Genomic DNA, 20,172 nt, shown 5'->3' with positions numbered 1-20,172 from the left:
AGCCTTAGAAGGCATCTGTATTGGTGAAAATGAATGTAAAATATCATTGTACATGGAGAACATGCTGATTACAGTCAGAGAACCTGATTCCAGCATCCCACTGCTGATGATCATTCTACAGACGTATGGGAAATATTCTGATTATGTCATAAATACACACGAAACACAGGCCCTACTATTTAATTACACCCCTAAACAAGAAATGATTGATAAAGATAACTTCAATCGATCTTTCCCTTATATGAAATACTTAGGTGTACTTATCCCAAAAGACTTAACAAGACTCAACAATATCAATTCTAATGACATCAGCAAAGAAATATAGATCAAGAAATTTCAAATTCAAAGGGAGGTCAAACTAATCAGTTGGCCAGCATTTCATCCAAACTGTACTCCAGCACTCCACGACTCCAGATACAGGTTGTCACGGGCTAGGCTGGGCGGACCAACACAGAGAGCACCACTACCAGAACCGGAGTAATTGCAAGGATTTATTGTGGGAGGATGAATGTGGAATGAGTGCAGGAACCAGAGCGCAGGGACGGGGAATGCGGAGAGCAGAGGAATGTGGCCGGGTGGGTCTGGAGCCGGGGATCGGCGGTGGTCTGTGGTCCGGGCGGGGGCCGGAGCGTCTTGGATGACGGGGAGGATCCCTGGCGGCCAGACTTCAGGGTTAGGAGTTCAGTGAAGGAGGCAGGAGGCAGTTCTCTGACGATCCGGGGGGAATTGAGGAGTTGCCAGTGTCAGGCGGAGACGGTGTTTTTGCCGGTGAAGTTCTGGGGGGGGGGGGGGGGGGGGGGCTCCGGGAGGCTGGGAGCTGATGGTGTCTGGCCGGTAATGTTCCGGGAGGAGAGCCGGAGGGCAGGGAGCAGACGGCGTCTGCTGCAGCTTCAGCAGCCGGGGAGGAAAAAGGTGTTTCAGGAGGGGGTCCAGGCAGAACGGGGAATCCGAATGGGAAGGGGACTGGTGCCGAATGGGTTGGGGGGTTCGGGTTCGGGTTCCAGGCAGGGAGGCTCCCGGGCAGCGGGTTCTGGAAGAGGGCAGGAGAGAGAACGTTAGTAACGACGTTAAATTCACAACAGATTTTCAGGAGGCTAGAAGGTGAACTGACTGAGCAGTATAGTTCAACAATCTGGCAGGGTGTGGAGTGCTGAACCGGTATTTATTGCAAGGTGAGTGATCAGGGTAATTTCTTCCAGCTGCCCGGGGCTCGAGGAGGAGATTGATTACCCGAGTAGAGACAGCTGTGAAGCCGAGCTCTACTCGGGTGCCGTCCTGCAAGGGAAAACAGGGGAATAGGGATGGATGGGAGACCAAAGAGCAGACAAGGAGAGAAAACAGGATAGAGGATAAGGGAGGGGGTTAGTTTGGGATGCCAGGTGGGGAGGGATGAGGAGAGGGCCCTGACACAGGTGATGGTCTCAGCTTGGCATTGCAGCGATGTGTAAAATTGTGTCTAATTGGGCGATGAACAGTTTTCAAAATCTATGCCAGACATATAATCTAGATAGAAAAGATTTCGACCAGTATCTCCAGCGCCGCAGTTACTTCTGGAAAGAGATAAAAGGAACCAGTTCAACCGAACCATCAGCACTCACTAGAGTTTTTACGAATGCATATGAATCGAGGAATAACAAAAGCATTATAAGAAGATATATTCAGGCATCTCAGCTCTGAGTAAACATTCAGCAATTTACAAAAAGAACAGTGGGAGAAAGAGACCACGCCCATACATTCTGGTCTTGTCCCCTTATCGAGATATTTTGGGAGGAAGGGTCCAAAGCAATCTCCAAAGCACTTGGCTTTGAGGTTGATATGTCTATAGTTACCCACACTATACCTTGGACTTCCCCCAGGGGATCTCGACAAGAAGGACACATATTTACCAAAGATCTTCATGGCTGCCAGCAGGAAAGCTATCACAAGATGCTGGCTTCAAGAACACGGCCCGTCTGTGGATACCTTTGTAAATATTGTGAATCAGTTAAATCATATGAAGCAGATTACTTATAATCTGAGGCTACAAAAAGACATAGGGGGAGGATATTGGGAAAAATGGACCCTTTTCTGAGCCCAGTAACTTCAAAAACTCTTATCAGCTTTAACCCACTTAAGCAGGTGTATACGTAGACACCTGCTTTGGAGATTCTCTCTCTAGCAAACACAGAGATGTTAATGCATGCTTTTATTTCTAGTAGAATGGACTACTGTAATGCCCTGCTTTCTGGTCTTCCCAAAAAAACTATCTCTCACCTCCAATTATTGCAGAACTCAGCTGCACGAATCCTGATGAAGACCAGAAAGCGGGACCACATTACAGCAGTTTTAAAATCACTGCATTGGCTCCCTGTGTGCTTCAGGGTAGATTTTAAAATTATTCAAATAGTTTTTAAATGTATTAATGGTCTTTTAACAATTCCCAAGGTGAATACAGTGACTCATGGCGAGGCAGCTTTTCAACATTACGGCCCTCGCCTGTGGAACAGCCTGCCAGAGGACCTGAGGGCTGTAGAGAACGTAGAGACTTTTAAAGGAAGGCTCAAGACTCACCTTTTTAAACTGGCTTTTACATAATGCTTTTATTTTATCTTAATGCCTTAATTTATACTGTTTATTCCCTGGTTTTGCTTTTATTTATATGTTTTATTATTTTGTCTACTATATTATTATTTCACTATTTTAGTATTTATTTTACTATTTATTTACTATTTTACTATTCTTTATCTTTTAGTAGCTATTTTATTCTTCAATTTTTAGTTTTACCTGTTATTTTCAACACGTCTATTTTAGATTCCAGTGTTTCCTCAGTGGGGAGCCGTCTGCATCTGGGGCTTTGGCAGGGCCTGGGCCTAATGGCCCTGGAGCTAGTTGACCTGTTGGGGCCTGCTGCTGCCCCGGGTGTGGGCGGCTCTCATTGATGGTGTTTCCTCTTTCTGGTGCTTCTGCTCTCAGCCAACAGACACTATTATTTCTGTTATAAAAGTGTGTCTGTGTGTACATAGGAAGTATGATGTGGGGCAGGATTGGGGAGGGATTTGGGACATTGTCTTTTTATTGTTTTTTATTGTTTGTTTTTAACTTGTTAAGCACTTTGTGTTACTTTTTGTATGAAAAGTGCTATAGAAATAAACTCTGATTGATTGATTGATTGATTGATTGATTGATTGATTGATTGATTGATTGATTGACACATTTATACTGTGTGAGTGTGGAGGGAATGGGGAGACAAATGAGGATGAGAGTATGTATATCTTTTTTTTCCTATCTAAGTTGTGACTCCCTGACCTTGTTGTTTAGGTTATGTATGTTTAACTGTGTTTGTAATAAAAATAAGAAAAACAAAGTTTTAAAAAATTATGTCACATTGTTCAGGATGATAAATGTGTCTTTTTCAGGGCTCTGTTCAGGCCTTCATCAGTACCAATTCATTGATGAACCAAAGACCTGGAGTGAAGCCCAACAGTACTGCAGAGAAAAGTTCACTGACCTGGCTACTGTGGACAACATGGAAGACGTGGCTCAACTGATTGCAGCTGCTGGCAGTGGCTACAGTGGAAAAGTATGGATTGGCCTGTATGACAATTCTAGCAGCTGGGCGTGGTCGATGACTGATGATGGCTACTACGGAACCAACAATCAGCCCTTTCTCTGGTGGAAAACTGGTTAACTAAATGATCGCAGAGATGAGTGGAAGCAATGCGGTGCTATATTTGAAGGTAAACTGCATGATCTGCCATGCTCCTACCAACACCCCTTTCTCTGCTATGATAATTCAAATGGTGAGTAAAACGTTACTTCTTGTGGTTTCTGTGATCCAGTAACATGTAGTGCATTTTCCAGACTGTGGTATAATTATTACTTCAAGTGTGTGTTTAGGCCCCAAAACAGAAAATGAATGATAGCTTTGACTGTTTCATTTGTCTTGTAAAGATGTAACTCACATGTGAAGATTGGATTCTTTTCTTCATTTGATTTCATGCATACTGGATATTTAAAACTGTTGGTCCGAATAAATTACTTTTGTGTGCAAATTAATCTGACTGAACTTTCAAAATTCTTGCCAGCTTCTTCTCCTCCAAGATATGTCTAGAAGTCCTGGAAGGTGACATGGGAGGAAGCTCAGAGCTACTGCAGGAAGTTCCACACAGACCTGGCCTCCATCAGGAATGAAGAAGAGATGACACTGGTCCAGAAGGCTGGACCGGGAAATATGGGTGTTTTCGTTGGTCTGTCCAGAAGAACCTGGTACTCTTGGTCAGATGGCACAGAGCATGAATTCAAAAACTGGTTGACTGGAAACATACCATATAACACTGGAGACTGTGCTACCAGTTTGATCGGTGCTACTGATGCTGGAAAGTGGATGGAAGATCAGTGTGACCAAAAACTTCCTTTCATGTGCCACTACGGTGAGTTGTCTTCAAACAAACTCACACTGACTGTGCTGCACTGACACTCAAGTCTATTTTTCATGAATCTGTATTTCCATTTTGTCCACAGAGAAAAAGCAGCAGCTTCGGATCAAGCTGAGGGTTCTGAAATCCACAATGGACCTGAATGACCCCGCTGTGACGGAGGCCATCCAGAAACTGGTCAGTGTGAGATGAGATAGTTTCATGTTAACATTTAAATTTAAGAGGACATAAATCTGTAAGAACAAGAAGAAGAATCAAAATCTTTTCTTTCTGCTCATGAACTTGTTTTTCAGCTGGAGAAGAAGCTGAAAGAGAAAGGGATCACAGCAGGGTTCAAACTTAGATGGATCAAGAAGAATGACAACACCATCTTTGAGGAAGAGAAGGATGAACTGTAAACTGTATTTACAGGATATCTTTCATTTGTGCTGTGTTGATAAATTAATGGTTGGGCAGATTTACAGCTGATTTTATGCAACATACATGTGAAAATCTACACATTTAACTCTGAAAACTTTCTCATGTGAAAATGTTGTAATGAACTGCAGAGACATCAGCGTATCCCTGTAAAGCTGGATTCATTTATAGAGCATGTTGTTGGATATTTCAGAGTGATGTGTGATGTATTAGGATTTAATATTGTAGCTTTGTAAGAAAATCTCTGAGGTCATGAGAGTTGTGAAGGAAAAATGACTCTTTCCCCTTTCTAAGGTCATAATGGCCTTTAGACAGACAGACACTGCAGGAGATCAGATATCGTCTATTGTGATGTGACTCAGCAGACCAGTTGTCTCCATATCGGTCTGTAATCTAAATCTGACCTTCTCCCAACTCCAATATAAAGCCAAAGATCAGAGAGAATCCTCAGAAGTGATGCTGGCATTGCTTGCATGTACTGCTGCTCTGTTGGTGTCACTTCTCCTGATATCAGTAAACATTACTCACAACCTAAGTCATCTGAGTCTCCAGTGTGTCTCTCTGGATCTGCCTCCACATCACTGAACTTCAGCAACAAGAGTCCAGTGAATATTCTTCATTGTGTGGTTTTTAAATATCTACAGATCTGTAGCTGACTTGTATCTGTTCTTTGTGTTAAAACTCTATTTGCAACTGTAATCATCATAACAATTTCTGTTCATTATACTGGTTTGGTTTTCAATAAAGTTTTCTGACAATAACAAAAATGATCACCAGTTGTATCCTTTAAAATGTAAATGTGACTTTTCAGTTTCATCTGAATCTTTATTTAAATATCCAGTCATGCTTTAAACCCACAACTCTTTCTAAACCTGCTTCTGAACCAGCTGAGCTGCTACATGAGCTCTGCCATGAAGAGAAAATATTTAGTCAAATATAATAAATAATCATAAAAGTAATGAAATATTCATGTGTGAAAATTAAAGTGTAGTTCACAGTTAACTATCTGACTTGTTTGAAGACTGAATGTTTGAAAGCTTTTTTCTCATGATCTCTTTGGTTTATGAAAAGACAAAGAACATATTCTGTGAAAAATCCTTTATGTTGTAAAATTTCTTAAATTTCCCCAAATGTTGTCGTATAAGTTTGATCAGGTGAACAAAATTGGCATCTTCTGTGAGTTAAAGAATAAATTCCACAAGTGTGTAAACTTGAAATGTGAAGGTTGAATTTGAACTAATCCCATAACATTTTCTTGCAGTGTTCTGACTGCTCCACTTGGAAAAACAAACATCTCTGATCCTGTAATGAGTGGAAACACTCCATCCTGTTTCTCTGGCAGGTCAAGGAAGGACATAGATTCAGTCTGTCTTGAAACAAAACTGTCACAGGTTTGTGGAGAATCCACATGCAGAAACTATCGAGGTGGAGGAGATCAGAGACTTAGTGAAGGTGATGGACAGATATTCTACGGATGGAATTACAAGGCCTCGACTTGGATCACTTTCTGCCATGGAACATTTTGCATCACTCAGTCTTGTGATTGGACAACTATTTAAATTCACCTTGTGAAGAAAGACAACATAATGTGGAACACTTTCTTTACCACCACTAGTTACTGCTGTCTGCCTTCAAGTGTATGGCTGTTGTTGGGGACAGTCTGAAGGGCAGGTTGAAGACAAGATTTTCTGGTGGGCCCGCTCTAGATGGCAGCAATGGAGATGGAACCTGCCAGGAAGCCAGTGACAGAAATGGAGCCCCTCTGGAGGCCAGGCAGGACTGAAGCAGGCCAGTGACAAAACAGAGCCCAATCCAGAAGCAGGCCAGCTTCATCTGACTCTTGTGGTACCCTGGTCTTGAACCTGGTCCAGGTGGGAAAAGGTGAGATAGCTTCAACCTCCGCAGAAGTAGGAACAGGTGAGATGAGGTTCACCCTCTCGGAGGTGGCCAGGATGCAGGATTGGTCACTGGGACCTCTATGATGCTGGGGAGCGGATGTGGTCATCAAGAGCCACGTTTCTTCCTGGAAGGCTTTTCAGAAGGTGGCTCCTTGGAATCTTGGGGAGCAGGATCAGGCAGGCAACTGGTTTGTGTGGGGATTCTCCACTTTAAGAAGGACAACAGACAGCTGGATTAAATGAGGGATTACTGGGAGTCTCCTCCAGGTTTGAGAGCAGGCCATCCTTTGTTGGGTTGGTTAGGTGGGTTCACCAGAATGAAGACTCCCAGGCAGCACCAGAGATAGTATCTGGGGGTTGTGGTTGGATCTGAGAGGTTACTGGATGGTGGTGTGGACAAGATGCTGGTGGGCTGGAGGTTAGATGACTACACTTATGAAGTGCTCGGTCAACTCGAGCTCAGTGGTGTTCATGTCCTTGATTCACATTGATTTACACCCTATCTGCCATGAGTGGTTCTTTCAGACAGTCCAACTCAGCATTGAAAGGTTCAGTGAGGAATGAAGTCACTTCATCTGTTTCATCTGTCAATCACCAACACTCTCACCCTACTGCTGTGCCAGTCAGCCCCTGGAACAACTTGCCAAATGCCCCCCGGGACTGAAACCTCCTGCCCGCTCTCCACTGGCGACCCACTCCATCCCAGACACCTACCAAGTACTGGTCCCTGGTACAGTCACCCCCGTCCCTGTCACTCCCCTTCAGGTTGTTCACTGAATTCACGCCTCTCCTTAGCTTTCCTTCACTTCCAATCCTGAGTTTATTCATTGTACAATAAATCCGTTCTCAGTTCCAGTTCAGCCTCCTCTGTGTGTTCTCTGCTCGGGTTCACCCTCAGCGCCCAAACATAGGTAACCTGTGAGAAAGTAGAACCTTTTTAGTTGTAATACACACATTAATCTGCCTTTTTACAACCAGAGAAAATATATATTGTTAATTATTGTGAAAGGGATAAATAGAATTTCCAATCTGTTGACTTCAATTGCAGGATAAAAGTTTTATTATCATATTTCGGCAAGGGCACAGCAATAGCCTATAATCAAAAAAAACTCAGTAAGACTGATTTAAAACATAAACATTAATAATCTTCCAATTGACGAACACAACTCATGAGTCGAACTATGCTTTCACAATAGAAAAGTAATCATCACCCAGATTTAGTAGTTTGGAGGAGGAGAGCAGTTGGTGTGGCCACATTTGGCTGCTCACCTGCAGAAGACCAAGCTCACCGGACCCAGGGGCAAGTGGAGGGTTTTCAGTCCAGATTTGGATCTGCTTGTATCCTTTTTGTTGTTGTTGTCCAATTGTTATAATCCACTTTGGTATCGTTCCTTGCGGAGATAATAGAGTTCAGTCATGTTCCTTCAGTCAGTGTTATTTTTAGATTCCAGTTCTGTAATCGTCAAACAGTGCAGAAAGAGCAGTCCTTTAGTCCATTATTCCAGTGGAACATTTATTCCTTTGCAGATCATGTTGAATCACCCCTCCAAGTTGCGTGGTAAAACTCCTCTCTGTACAGAGCTTTGGAGCCTGACTTGCTCCAATCAGACCTCTCCATGTTTGAGGAAATAAAACTATCTATTTTGGACTCCCCCCAACCCCCGCATCCTCACCCCCCATCCCCTACCCCCCAATCTCTCCAGTCTGCAGCTCAGAGAAGGCCCCTGATCAGGAAATGGAGAAGCAGATATTAGCATCTAACTGTCACTGGCATCCCATTGCGCAATCTTTTGCACAATGTGTCCAGACTCACAAACATCTCCGAAGTCAATTTCTAATTTATTCTAATTTATTTTAAATAACTTTTACAGTGAACACTTGACCCCAGTTCACCTTCATGCTTGACTTCTTATACCCCAGTCTCTTATGGACATTAAAGCTCTTAAAGCATCTCATTTTCTTCGTAATCAAAACTCTTAAAGGCATTTCCATTTCATTAAGCATCAGTTCCCTCTGGTAACCAAAAGCATCACTTTTCACAGTGAGTAGCTGTTCTGACTTGGTTACTTCTTAAACAAAGATTATAAAGAGAACCCTCCAAAAATAATCAAAACATCACTTTTTACAGTGACTTACTCTTTTGAGTTCTACACAGTTTCAAACAAAGATTATAAAAATAGGTATTTGACTTAGCTTAAACACATTCATTGGGTTATGACATAATTTGAATATAAATCTCAGGTTATAATATCACAATGTTCCCTTATTTAGCTGTTATTCTGCCAGAGTCTCACACTTACGGCTGATTTGGGGATCTCATACCTCTATGTTTCTCAACACGTTTTTTCAGCAGACGTAACAGTCGCCATTTTTGAAATGTCAGAAGCATACTGTACAGCAGCCATTACAACGATTTCCCCAAAGAATGCAAATGCACAAATGCCGCTGTCCATTCTACACAGCTTATGGTCAGAATGGGTCATGCTGTCATCTTGTGGTGAAACCTAAAATATTGTTTTACGTGTATATTTATACCCTGGTCACAAATGCTGTCGGGCCGCAAGTGATGCATTTTATGACAGAGGCCGCAGGCCAGATGAAATTCCACAGCGGGTCGGATTTGGCCCCTGGGAGCATAATTGACACTTGGATATTTAGACTTCTTTTTTCCGCCCTAATCTACCATGAGCGGTTCTTTCAGACAGTTCAACTTGGCATTGAAAGGTTCAGTGAGGAATGAAGTCACTGATTTCATCTGTCAATCACCAACACTCTCGATTGTTTGATGTATTACTGTTGACTTATTGTAATCACACTATCCTCCACCGACAATAAATTATACATGATAATTGTTCTGCATTGTCAGTATTATTATTGGTAAAACAGAGGGAGAAGGAGGAGGAGGAAGAGAAGTAGCAACAGAAATGCAAATAGTTCAGGGACATTGATTTAAGGAGGGATGTCCGCAATGACGTACTTCACCTGTTGCCATCACAACCTGACCACAGATAAGCAAATTAGTAAGTAAATGCTGCTTGTTGTGACACAAAGAAAGACAGGACATGAATCTGCTGCTCCTACGTTCTGCATGTTTTCTCGGTAATATAGTTTACACATGGAGGTAACTTGAAATGATGTGAGTTGCTACAAGCCTCGATTAAATTACTACAACATAATATTGAGGTCTTGAAGCCATTTTGATTTCTTAATATGGGTGGAGTGTTTGGATCAGCCTATTAGTGTACATGTGCACAATGTTTGCATGTTTCACCTCCAGAGATGATGGGAGTCTTGAATCTCTGTTATTTTGAAGATTTGAGGACTAAAAAAATGTGGATACCAGTGGTGCAGAAAACAAAATGTTTCTTGTCCAGCGTAGCCTCAGTGACTGATGAAGACACTTGTGGAATGTACATCCACAGTGTTTGTCTTTGGACTCATTTTTATTTTATGTTTTGTCTCTTCATATATCCCAACAGGGAACCACATGTTAGCAAACTGGTTGCATCAGGTGAGGACAGGTGAATTTACATCTGGTTTGCAATTATCAACAAAGCACAGAACCACAGTTTGTGGCCTGTTTTGTTGTACAACTACCAGAGTTACCTTTACTTGTACCACTTGGTGACTTTCAGTCACTACCCAGAGCTCATGACCATAGGTGATTGTTGGAACGTAGATGGACTGGTAAATCGAGAGCTTCACCTTGCGACTCAGTTCCCTCTTCACCATGATGGTTCAGTGCAATGCCGACATTACTGCTGATGCTGCACCAATCCACCTGTCCATCTCTCTTTCCATTTTCTCATCATTTTTGAACATGATCCTGAGATACTTCAACTCCGTCACTTGGAGGGAGCAATCCACCGGTTTCCGGCAGAGAAGCATGGCCTTGGACTTGGAGGTGCTGATGTACATCCCCGTCGCTTCACACTCGGCCACAAACCACTCCAGTGCTGCTGAAGGTCTTGGTCTGAAGAAGCCACCAGATCCACATCATGTGCAAATAGCAGAGATGTGATCCTGTGGTCCCAAAACTGGACAACCTCATCACCCCGACTGCACCTTGAGATTCTGTCCACAAACAGCATCAGAGAGAAGAGACAGCCCTGGAGGACTCCAACACCCACTGGAAACATGTCTGACTTTGTGCCGAATACGCAAACCAAATTCTCACTTTGGTTGTACAAGGACCTAATGGCTCATATCTGCTCCACTGATGTCCCATACTCCTACAGTACCCTGCACAGAGGCCCTCGGGGGACACAGTTGTAGGCCTTCTCCAGATCCACAAAACACGTGGATTGGCAGGTTCAACTCCCATGACCCCCTCAGCAGCTCCACTAAAGAGCTGGTCCACTGTTCCATGACCAGGACAGAATCCACATTGCTCCTCCTGAATCCAACGTTTGACCTCCCTTCCAGCACCCGAGAGTAAACTTTCCCAGGGATACTGAGAAGTGTGATACCCCGGTAGTTGGCTCACACTCTCCAGTCCCCCTTTATTTGTAACTGGGAACCACCACCCGGGTCTGCCAATTCCAAAGGCACTGTACCTGCTGTCCACGTGACATTGTAGAGATGTGTCAGCCAAGATAGTCCAACAATGTCCAGATCCATCAGCAATTTCAAGGCAGATCTCATCCACACCTGGTGCCAACTCAGCATTGAAAGGCTCAGTGAGGAATGAAGTCACTGTTTCCATCTGTCAATCACCCAAACCATCATCTGCCTGATTTATTACTGTCGACTTGTTGCTGTAAACACACTGTCCTCTATCTACAATGAACTATAGACTATATTTGTTCAACATTGTGAGTATTATTATTATTGATTCTGCAGAGAGAGGAGGAGGAGTGGCAGCAGAAGTGCAAACTGTTCAGGGACATTGACTCATGGATGGATGTCCACAATGACCTACTTCACCTGTTGTCACCACAACCTGACCACAGATAAGCAAATTAGTAGGTAAATGCTGCTTGTTGTTGCACAAAGACAGACCTGAAATATCAATCTGCTGCTGATATGTTCTGTATGTTTACTCAGTACTACAGTTTGCACATGGAGGTTACTTTAAATGATGTATGCTGCTCATAGCCTCTGGTAAATTACTACAAGATAATGTTAAGTTGTTGAGGCTGGTTCTCTTGTTTTGTCATTATGTTTGGGGTATTTGTATTGGCCTAGTACTGCACATGTGCACAATGTTTGCATGCTTCACCTCTAGAGATGGTGAGAGTCACAAATATCTGTTATGTTGAGGTTCAGGGCTAAAAATTACGGTAACCACAGGTTCAGAAAATAACATGTCATTGTACAGTGTCGCTGCATCAACTGACGAAGAGCCTTTTAGAATGTACATCTAAAATACTGGTCTTTGGACTCCATCCATCCATCCATTCTCTATACACCGCTTTATCCTCACTGGGGTCACGGGGGGTGCTGGAGCCTATCCCAGCTGACTCGGGCGAAGGCAGGGGACACCCTGGACAGGTCACCAGTCTGTCGCAGGGCGTCTTTGGACTCATTTTAGGTTTTTTTTTGTTTGTTTTTTAATTTTCTTGCCTATTCAAATAACCCGACAGGGAACCACCTGTCTCTTCATGCTTGCAAACTGGTTGCATCAGGTGAGGACATGTGGATTTACATCTGGTTTGCATTGCTCAACAAAGCACAGAACCACAATTAACGACCTGAAGGGGCCTGTTTTGTTACACAACTATCACAGTTCCCTTCAGTTGGACCACTTTCTGCCATACAACATTTTCCATAACTGTGGTTGAATGACGATTTAACTTTGTCCTGTGAAGAAAGACGACATAATGCAGAACACATTCACTACCACCACGAGTTGTTGTGGTTAGCCTCCAAGTCCTCCCTAAGGGTTTGTGTACCAATTAGACCTTATCTGGAGTAAATCATATCAAACACTGGGGAGATAAATTCAAATTAACTAGCTGGTAACATTTAAGTGCATTTAATTGTCTATTTGACTCAGCAGTAGTGCTTAGGTGTACCCTCGTAGTGGTGCATAGTAATAGCACATCAAATGGCTGTGAACATAATTTACATCAATTCTTGTATTCCGGTGTTGCCGACTCTGCTATTTGGTTTGGTAAATTAAGTGTGCACCCCCATGAGAAAAATTCACCAGCCGCCACTGAACCACATGTCACCTCATGTTAGCAAACTGGTTGCATCAGATGAGGACAGGTGGATTTACATCTGGTTTGCATTGATCAACAAAGCATGGAACCACAGTCTGTGACCTGAAGTGACCTTTTTGTTGAACAACGAACATATTTACCTTCATTTGTACCACTTTGTGCCATGCAACATTTTCCATAGCTGTGGTTGAATGACGATTTAACTTTGCCTTGTGAAGAAAGACTACATAGTGCAGAACACATTCAGTACCACCACTAGTTACTGTGGTCGGCCTCCAAGTCCTCCCTACTATCACCTGGTAAATCTGTGAGAATCCATCTCAGTGACTTCAGTTCAGTATTCAATACCATCATCTGTTGGTGATTAAAAAGCTCCAACACCTCAATATCACCACCTATTTAAAAGACAGACTACAGGGTGTGTTCTCACTCCTTTCCTCTACACCCTGTACACTAAAGTACATGTACAGATTATTGAACAGACCTACTGGACACAGGTCTATTACAATATACATCCCAGAATGAGACAGACAACAACCAGTCAGATGGAATGGAATTGAAAAAAAACAAAAAAACATGAAGAGACAAAATGCCAACAAGAGGATGCAAAATGACCAAAATCTGACACAAATGATGAGAATTAAATTCAAATGGCCAAATTGAAATGTAAAATTTGCTAAATGCACCAAATACATGAAGAAAAATGCATGGAAATCAACAAAAAATGATGTAAAATGACGATTAAGAAAGACAGCATGATGCCAAACTTCAGGAAGATGCAGTTGGAGACAAAACATTAATCATGACTTGTTCCGCTGTGAGACTTTTACACATCAATAGGGACAACTTGTTAAATAATCCATACATGCATCATCCGTAAATAAGAAGTTATTTAACAAACTAAATGTCATGACATGGGGCAGGGTGACGTGAGCGATGCTGTCAGCAGATGAAACACTCATTACGTTGCAAATGAAGGGATTAGAATTTGTTTTAAGAGGAAGAAGCAAGGTCAAGACAAGGAGAAGAGAGAGGAAAGGGGAAATATGAAGACATTACTGCTGCTGTAATCTGGACAATCGTTAAAGTTCTGAGATTTAGATAAAGAGAGAAGAAGTGGAGAGTTTGGAGATGTCACCAGCCTGCAGACCAGGTAAGAAATATGTTTAAGAACATAAGAAAAGCAGAAAAAAATGGATTTTAGTCTCTTCAGTGCATACAATAGGACAACAGATCAGACCCAGATAGTATTTTTCTGATAAGTTCAGAAACGAACAACATCTTGTGTAACTTCAGAATGCTGGCATGTGCTGACAGGTTCTGATGAATGTGTTTTATCCTCAGGTGTTAACGGGGCCTTGCTGTGCATCGTCCTTTTATCAGGTCAGTCTGCATGTGTAGGATTCATGGTAAAAGTTGTTCTGCTACACAAATAATATCTTTTAAAATGATGGAATATTTTAACTTTCAACAGCTGCAAAAAAAACTGAAAATATCTGCAAACGTCTGTAAAATGATACTTTTTTGATACATTTTAAAACAGCGAAAGTTTGTTTCTCGAATCGCACATTGTGACAAAACAAATTTCCATTCATAAAACTTCTGATGTTTGATGTCTGTTCTTGACGTCACTCTTTCCATTGACTTCTGAAGCAACTGTTGGATTTCTAACATGTTGGATGAAGAATCTGTCTCCTACCAACCCGATCATTTTACCAACTTTAACCATGTGATACAGCTAACGATAGAGACAATTAAAAGACACTGTAAATGAATACATGTTTCTGGTATACAAACATTCCAGCAGAACAAAATGATGTAATGAGGAGAGAAAACCTCAGACATGTGGATGATGTAAATATGGCACATTTGTTTCATTTACGACCATTTTCAGTCCACAGCAGTCATTGGTGTCCAACCTGTGGGTGTGTTTGATCCACATCTGTCTCATTTTTCTTTTTATTTCATGTTTGTTTAGATTTCTATGTTGCATTGTTCAATATGATAAATGTGTCTTTTTCAGGGCTCTGTTCAGGCCTTCATCAGTACCAATTCATTGATGAACCAAAGACCTGGAGTGAAGCCCAACTGTACTGCAGAGAAAAGTTCACTGACCTGGCTACTGTGGACAACATGGAAGACGTGGCTCAACTGATTGCAGCTGCTGGTAGTGGCTACAGTGGAAAAGTATGGATTGGCCTGTATGACAATTCTAGCAGCTGGGCGTGGTCGATGACTGATGATGGCTACTATGGAACCAACAATCAGCAGTTTCTCTGGTGGAAAACTGGTCAACAAGATAATCGCAGAGATTACTGGAACCTATGCACTATTGTCGAAAAAGGTCTCTTGTATGATGTGCTATGCTCCCGAACAGGCCCTTTTGTTTGCTATGACAATTCAAACGGTGAGTAAAACTTTACGTCTTGTGGTTTCAGACTCAGAAACTCTTTTGTCCCCCTGGCCATCAGACTGTACAGCTCATCAGTGAGTGGTCAGTGGGGGCCATAGTCACATCAGGACCCATGTTATTATTCCTGTAGAATGTTCAAGCACCTTAGGTGGTTCCATATAACTTTTTATATTTTCCTACTCCCTGTCAAAGCCACTTTGAATCTCCACTTTAATCACTACATTCACTTTGATTTTATACTTCTGTGCCTTGAAATGTGTAAATACTGTTTATTAAACTTTAATTTCAGTTTTATGTACACCCCCTGTCAAAAGTTTTAGGACACTTTCTCATTCATATAAAGTAGAACCTGTCCTACAACTTTTGACAGGGGGTGTATTTCATCATATGGATGTGATCAGGGCAGGACTCTGATCATACATGTAAAGTTTCAGGCAGATTGGAGCATGTTCAGGGCATTTACACAGCATTTGAAAGTTCATGGTGAAGGACCAAAATTCCAGAGGCCGCCACGGACACACCCTTTGACTTTGGAAAAAGATTTTAATAACTTTGGATCATTAAGGCCTCCTGTATGTACTGGTCGAATTTGAGGTGAATTGGAGTTTCCCCCAAGGAGGAGTTTGCTCTAGAAAAAAATTTAAAATGGGCAAATTTTGACATTCAACGCAAAATAGCTCACTTCCTGTTGGGTTTGGAATGTGGCTGTCACTGACTTTTTTGTTCAGCCTGATGTGCTGCATATGTGTACCAAATTTGGTAGATATACCCCCTGTCAAAAGTTGTAGGACAGGTTCTACTTTATTTGAATGAGAAAGTGTCCTAAAACCTTTGACAGGGGGTATACTAACCACGGTAGTAATACTTCAAGTGTGTGTATAGGCCTCAAAACAGAAACTGAACGGCAGTGTCCACTGTTTCATTTGTTTTGTAAAGATGTAACTCCGATGTGAAGATTTGACTCTTTCCTTAATTTGATAATAAATTGCTTTTGTGTGCAAATTAATCTCAAAATTCTTGCCAGCTTCTTCTCCTCCAACATATGTCTTTAAGGCCTGGAGGAACCTGACGTGGGAGGGAGCTCAGAGCTACTGCAGGAAGTTCCACACAGACCTGGCCTCCATCAGGAATGAAGAAGAGAAGACACTGATCCAGCAGGCCATAACAGAAACTACATATGGTTTCATTGGTCTGTCCAGAAGAACCTGGCCCACTTGGTCAGACGGCACAGAGCACAAATTCAAAAACTGGTTGACTGGACGCCCAAGAGGTAAAACTGGAGACTGTGCTACCAGTTTGATCGGTGCTACTGATGCTGGAAAGTGGGTGGAAGATCACTGTGACCAAAAACTTCCTTTCATGTGCCACTACGGTGAGTTGTCTTCAAACAAACTCACACTGACTGTGTTGCACTGACACTCAAGTCTATTCTTCATGAATCTGTATTTCCATTTTGTCCACAGAGAAAAAGCAGCAGCTTCGGATCAAGCTGAGGGTTCTGAAATCCACAATGGACCTGAATGACCCCGCTGTGACGGAGGCCATCCAGAAACTGGTCAGTGTGAGATGAGATAGTTTCATGTTAACATTTAAATTTAAGAGGACATAAATCTGTAAGAACAAGAAGAAGAATCAAAATCTTTTCTTTCTGCTCATGAACTTGTTTTTCAGCTGGAGAAGAAGCTGAAAGAGAAAGGGATCACAGCAGGGTTCAAACTTAGATGGGTCAAGAAGAATGACAACACCATCTTTGAGGAAGAGAAGGAAGAGAAGGATGAACTGTAAACTGTATTTACAGGATATCTTTCATTTGTTTTACTTTGAAGGTTCATGTTTTAGGTTGACATGTTAGAGCCAACTAATAAATATCAAACTGTCATGTGAGACATTTATTGTTTTGGAGTAGAGCAGAGTAAATTGTTCAGAAAACTGAACAAATATCTTATTTATCCTGTTGCTGTGTTGATAAATTAATGGTAGGGCAGATTTACAGCTGATTTTATGCAACATACATGTGGAAATCTACACATTTAAACTGTGAAAATTTTCTCATGTGAAAATGTTGTAATGAACTGCAGAGACATCAGCGTATCCCTGTAAAGCTGGATTCATTTATAGAGCATGTTGTTGGATATTTCAGAGTGATGTGTGATGTATTAGGATTTAATATTGTAGCTTTGTAAGAAAATCTCTGAGGTCATGAGAGTTGTGAAGGAAAAATGACTCTTTCCCCTTTCTAAGGTCATAATGGCCTTTAGACAGACAGACACTGCAGGAGATCAGATATCGTCTATTGTGATGTGACTAAGCAGACCAGTTGTCTCCATGTTGGTCTGTAATCTAAATCTGACCTTCTCCCAACTCCAATATAAAGCCAAAGATCAGAGAGAATCCTCAGAAGTGCTGCTGGCATTGCTTGCATGTACTGCTGCTCTGTTGGTGTCACTTCTCCTGATATCAGTAAACATTACTCACAACCTAAGTCATCTGAGTCTCCAGTGTGTCTCTCTGGATCTGCCTCCACATCACTGAACTTCAGCAACAAGAGTCCAGTGAATATTCTTCATTGTGTGGTTTTTAAATATCTACAGATCTGTAGCTGACTTGTATCTGTTCTTTGTGTTAAAACTGTGTTTGCAACTGTAATCATCATAAAGATTTCTGTTCATTATACTGGTTTGGTTTTCAATAAAGTTTTCTGAGAATAACAAAAATCATCACCAGTTGTATCCTTTTAAATGTAAATGTGACTTTTCAGTTTAATCTGAATCTTTATTTAAATATACAGTCATGCTTTAAACCCACAACTCTTTCTGTTCTGCCCTTTAATCTTGCTGAACAGCACCTCCTACTGGTCCCTTTTTATATCGCTGTCCGCAGTCGTATTTTCTCTTCAGTGCAGCCATGTGCATCAGAGCTATGTGCAGTTCTCCTTTTCTATTTCAAGTCTGAGCGATTATACATCTGTAAGTAGCATTCATTGTTTTATTACTGTTTATTGATGATACCTGTTGCAAATATGTGTTACTTTCTGTGGTAGAAATGCCAAATTCATTGCTAATCAGCTCTAGCTATGAAGCTTATTCTGTTAGCCTTGAGCATGACGTGCAGTTTACTGATTGTGAAGCTTGCTTATAGGGTTGTGAGCTAATACTGATTTAGTTCTCCTGTTCACTTACATTGTAATTTTGTGAATGTTCAGTAGCTAAATTCATGTTTGTGTCAATTCATATGTTTAAAAAGCATTGTTAAAAAGGTAAACTATTTACAGTGGAAAATGTTATTCAGTACACAGTGTAAATTTATTCTGTGTGTATTTCATGTCATTGCAGTTCTACAAAAAAGAAGGATATATTAAAAGAAGGAAAGGAAAAGAGAATCAAAAACACAAGACTTTGCCTTCAAACAAAACTCAGTCTCCTCCTGGTCCTTTTCCCACCTTCTGATGTTAACTGTCTGCCAAGCTTCGCAAAAGTGGCTTACGCATAGTGAGGGCAGAACAGTAGAAAGACGTCTACACGGCGGACTCATCATCTAGAAAACAGCTTACCTGTACACTGCATCCACTCTTCTTTTTCATTCATCACACTCATCAGTGCAAGCATGCAGCAGCAACACGCAGATGACATGCCAGAAGTACAGTCACAGCACTCAGGTTCCAGGGCTTCAAGACGTACGCGCATGTCATCAGCAAGCGCTGCTGCAGTCACAGCACGAGCAAAGGCGGAAGCAGCACGTGCACAAGCTGCTTATGCAGAAAGAGAAGCAATGTGTATGGTAGAACAAGCACAACTGCAGGCCAAGCTGCACGTGCTGAAACTGGAAAAAGATGCAGCAACAGCCTCAGCTGAGGCAGCAGTGTATGAAGCAGCTGAGGAAAATGAAATGAAAGGATTTCAAAGCGAACTTGATCTCCAGTTCGAGCCACTCCCACCTGCACAAAGAACATCTGAATATGTATTACGGCACTCTCAAGACAATGAATCATCTGCGTTTACGGGGCCATTGACGCCGCCATTAAAGGTTGACCCTAACAACGCCCCAGCTATGCACCACACTGCAGAAGCCAGTAGCAACGTCCCAGCTATGTATCACACAGCAGGAGCCAGCAACGATGTCCCTGCTACTCACTACACTGCAGGAGCCAATAACAACGTCCCTGCTACTGACTACAGACCAGCTCCACACTACACCGCTAGCAAAAGCCGTGCTAAGTCAGACAACACTAAGCAGTGGACACCTCTCCGCGTTGAATACCATACATCACCCATGTCAGATGTCACAAAGTACCTGAAGCGTCAGGAGATGATCACCTCGGGCCTTCTCAAATTCGACGACCGCCCTGAAAATTATTGGGCATGGCGATCCTCTTTCCTTGCAGTCGTTAAAGAGTTGGAACTTAACGCAAGGGAGGAGTTTGATCTCCTGACAAAATGGCTCGGACCTCAGTCATCAGAGCTTGCTAAAAGGATGCGAGCGGCACATATCCACAATATACCTGCAGGTCTTGAGATGGTATGGCAGCAACTCGAAGACAGCTATGGATCACCAGAAGTCATTGAACACACTCTATTCAAGAGAATAGAAGACTTTCCTAAGATGTCTAACAGAGACAACCAATTGCTACAGCAGCTTGGTGACCTCCTACTTGAAGTTGAGATGTCAAAGTCAGGAGGGCATCTACCTGGCCTGACAGTCCTTGACACTCCACGTGCTGTCAATCCAATTGTCGAAAAGCTCCCATATAGCTTACAGGAGAAGTGGGTCAGTCAGGGGTCAAGGTTCAAAGAAGAGTACCGTGTACCGTTTCCTCCATTCAGCTTCTTCTCTCAGTTCATTCGCAACCAAGCTAAAACAAAAAA

At 42.2% G+C, this 20,172-nt stretch overlaps 1 protein-coding gene across 4 annotated transcripts; it reads left to right on the top strand.

The window, feature by feature from the left end:
- Positions 1 to 3,865: 3,865 nt before the first annotated feature.
- LOC127532675 (lithostathine-1-like) lies at positions 3,866 to 17,970 on the top strand. 4 transcript variants are annotated; one of them, XM_051944681.1, is made up of 3 exons: positions 3,866 to 4,409; positions 4,501 to 4,592; positions 4,709 to 4,906. In XM_051944681.1, exons 1-3 carry the CDS (start codon positions 4,178 to 4,180, stop codon positions 4,811 to 4,813), a joined length of 429 nt encoding a protein of 142 aa, XP_051800641.1. In that variant the 5' UTR covers positions 3,866 to 4,177; the 3' UTR covers positions 4,814 to 4,906. The 4 variants fall into 4 exon arrangements, 3 of the variants coding, with proteins under 3 accessions (XP_051800641.1, XP_051800640.1, XP_051800639.1); XM_051944680.1 differs by lacking the exon at positions 4,709 to 4,906 and adding an exon at positions 16,982 to 17,970 and having other exon boundaries at positions 3,894 to 4,409; XM_051944679.1 differs by lacking the exons at positions 4,501 to 4,592; positions 4,709 to 4,906 and adding exons at positions 16,774 to 16,865; positions 16,982 to 17,970 and having other exon boundaries at positions 3,895 to 4,409.
- The last annotated feature ends 2,202 nt before the right edge of the window (positions 17,971 to 20,172 follow it).

Source organism: Acanthochromis polyacanthus, chromosome 24, assembly GCF_021347895.1.
Source record: "Acanthochromis polyacanthus isolate Apoly-LR-REF ecotype Palm Island chromosome 24, KAUST_Apoly_ChrSc, whole genome shotgun sequence".
Lineage (NCBI taxonomy): Eukaryota > Metazoa > Chordata > Actinopteri > Pomacentridae > Acanthochromis > Acanthochromis polyacanthus.
The sequence above is the reverse complement of the archived record's forward strand: the minus strand, read 5'-3'. Positions and strand labels throughout refer to the sequence as shown.

Coding starts and splice junctions, on each gene's coding strand:
- LOC127532675 (XM_051944680.1), top strand. CDS start 4,178: ATGACACTGGTCCAGAAGGCTGGACCGGGAAATATGGGTGTTTTCGTT. Junction 4,410..4,500: donor TCCTTTCATGTGCCACTACG/GTGAGTTGTCTT, acceptor TTTTGTCCACAG/AGAAAAAGCAGCAGCTTCGG. Junction 4,593..16,981: donor CGGAGGCCATCCAGAAACTG/GTCAGTGTGAGA, acceptor CTTGTTTTTCAG/CTGGAGAAGAAGCTGAAAGA.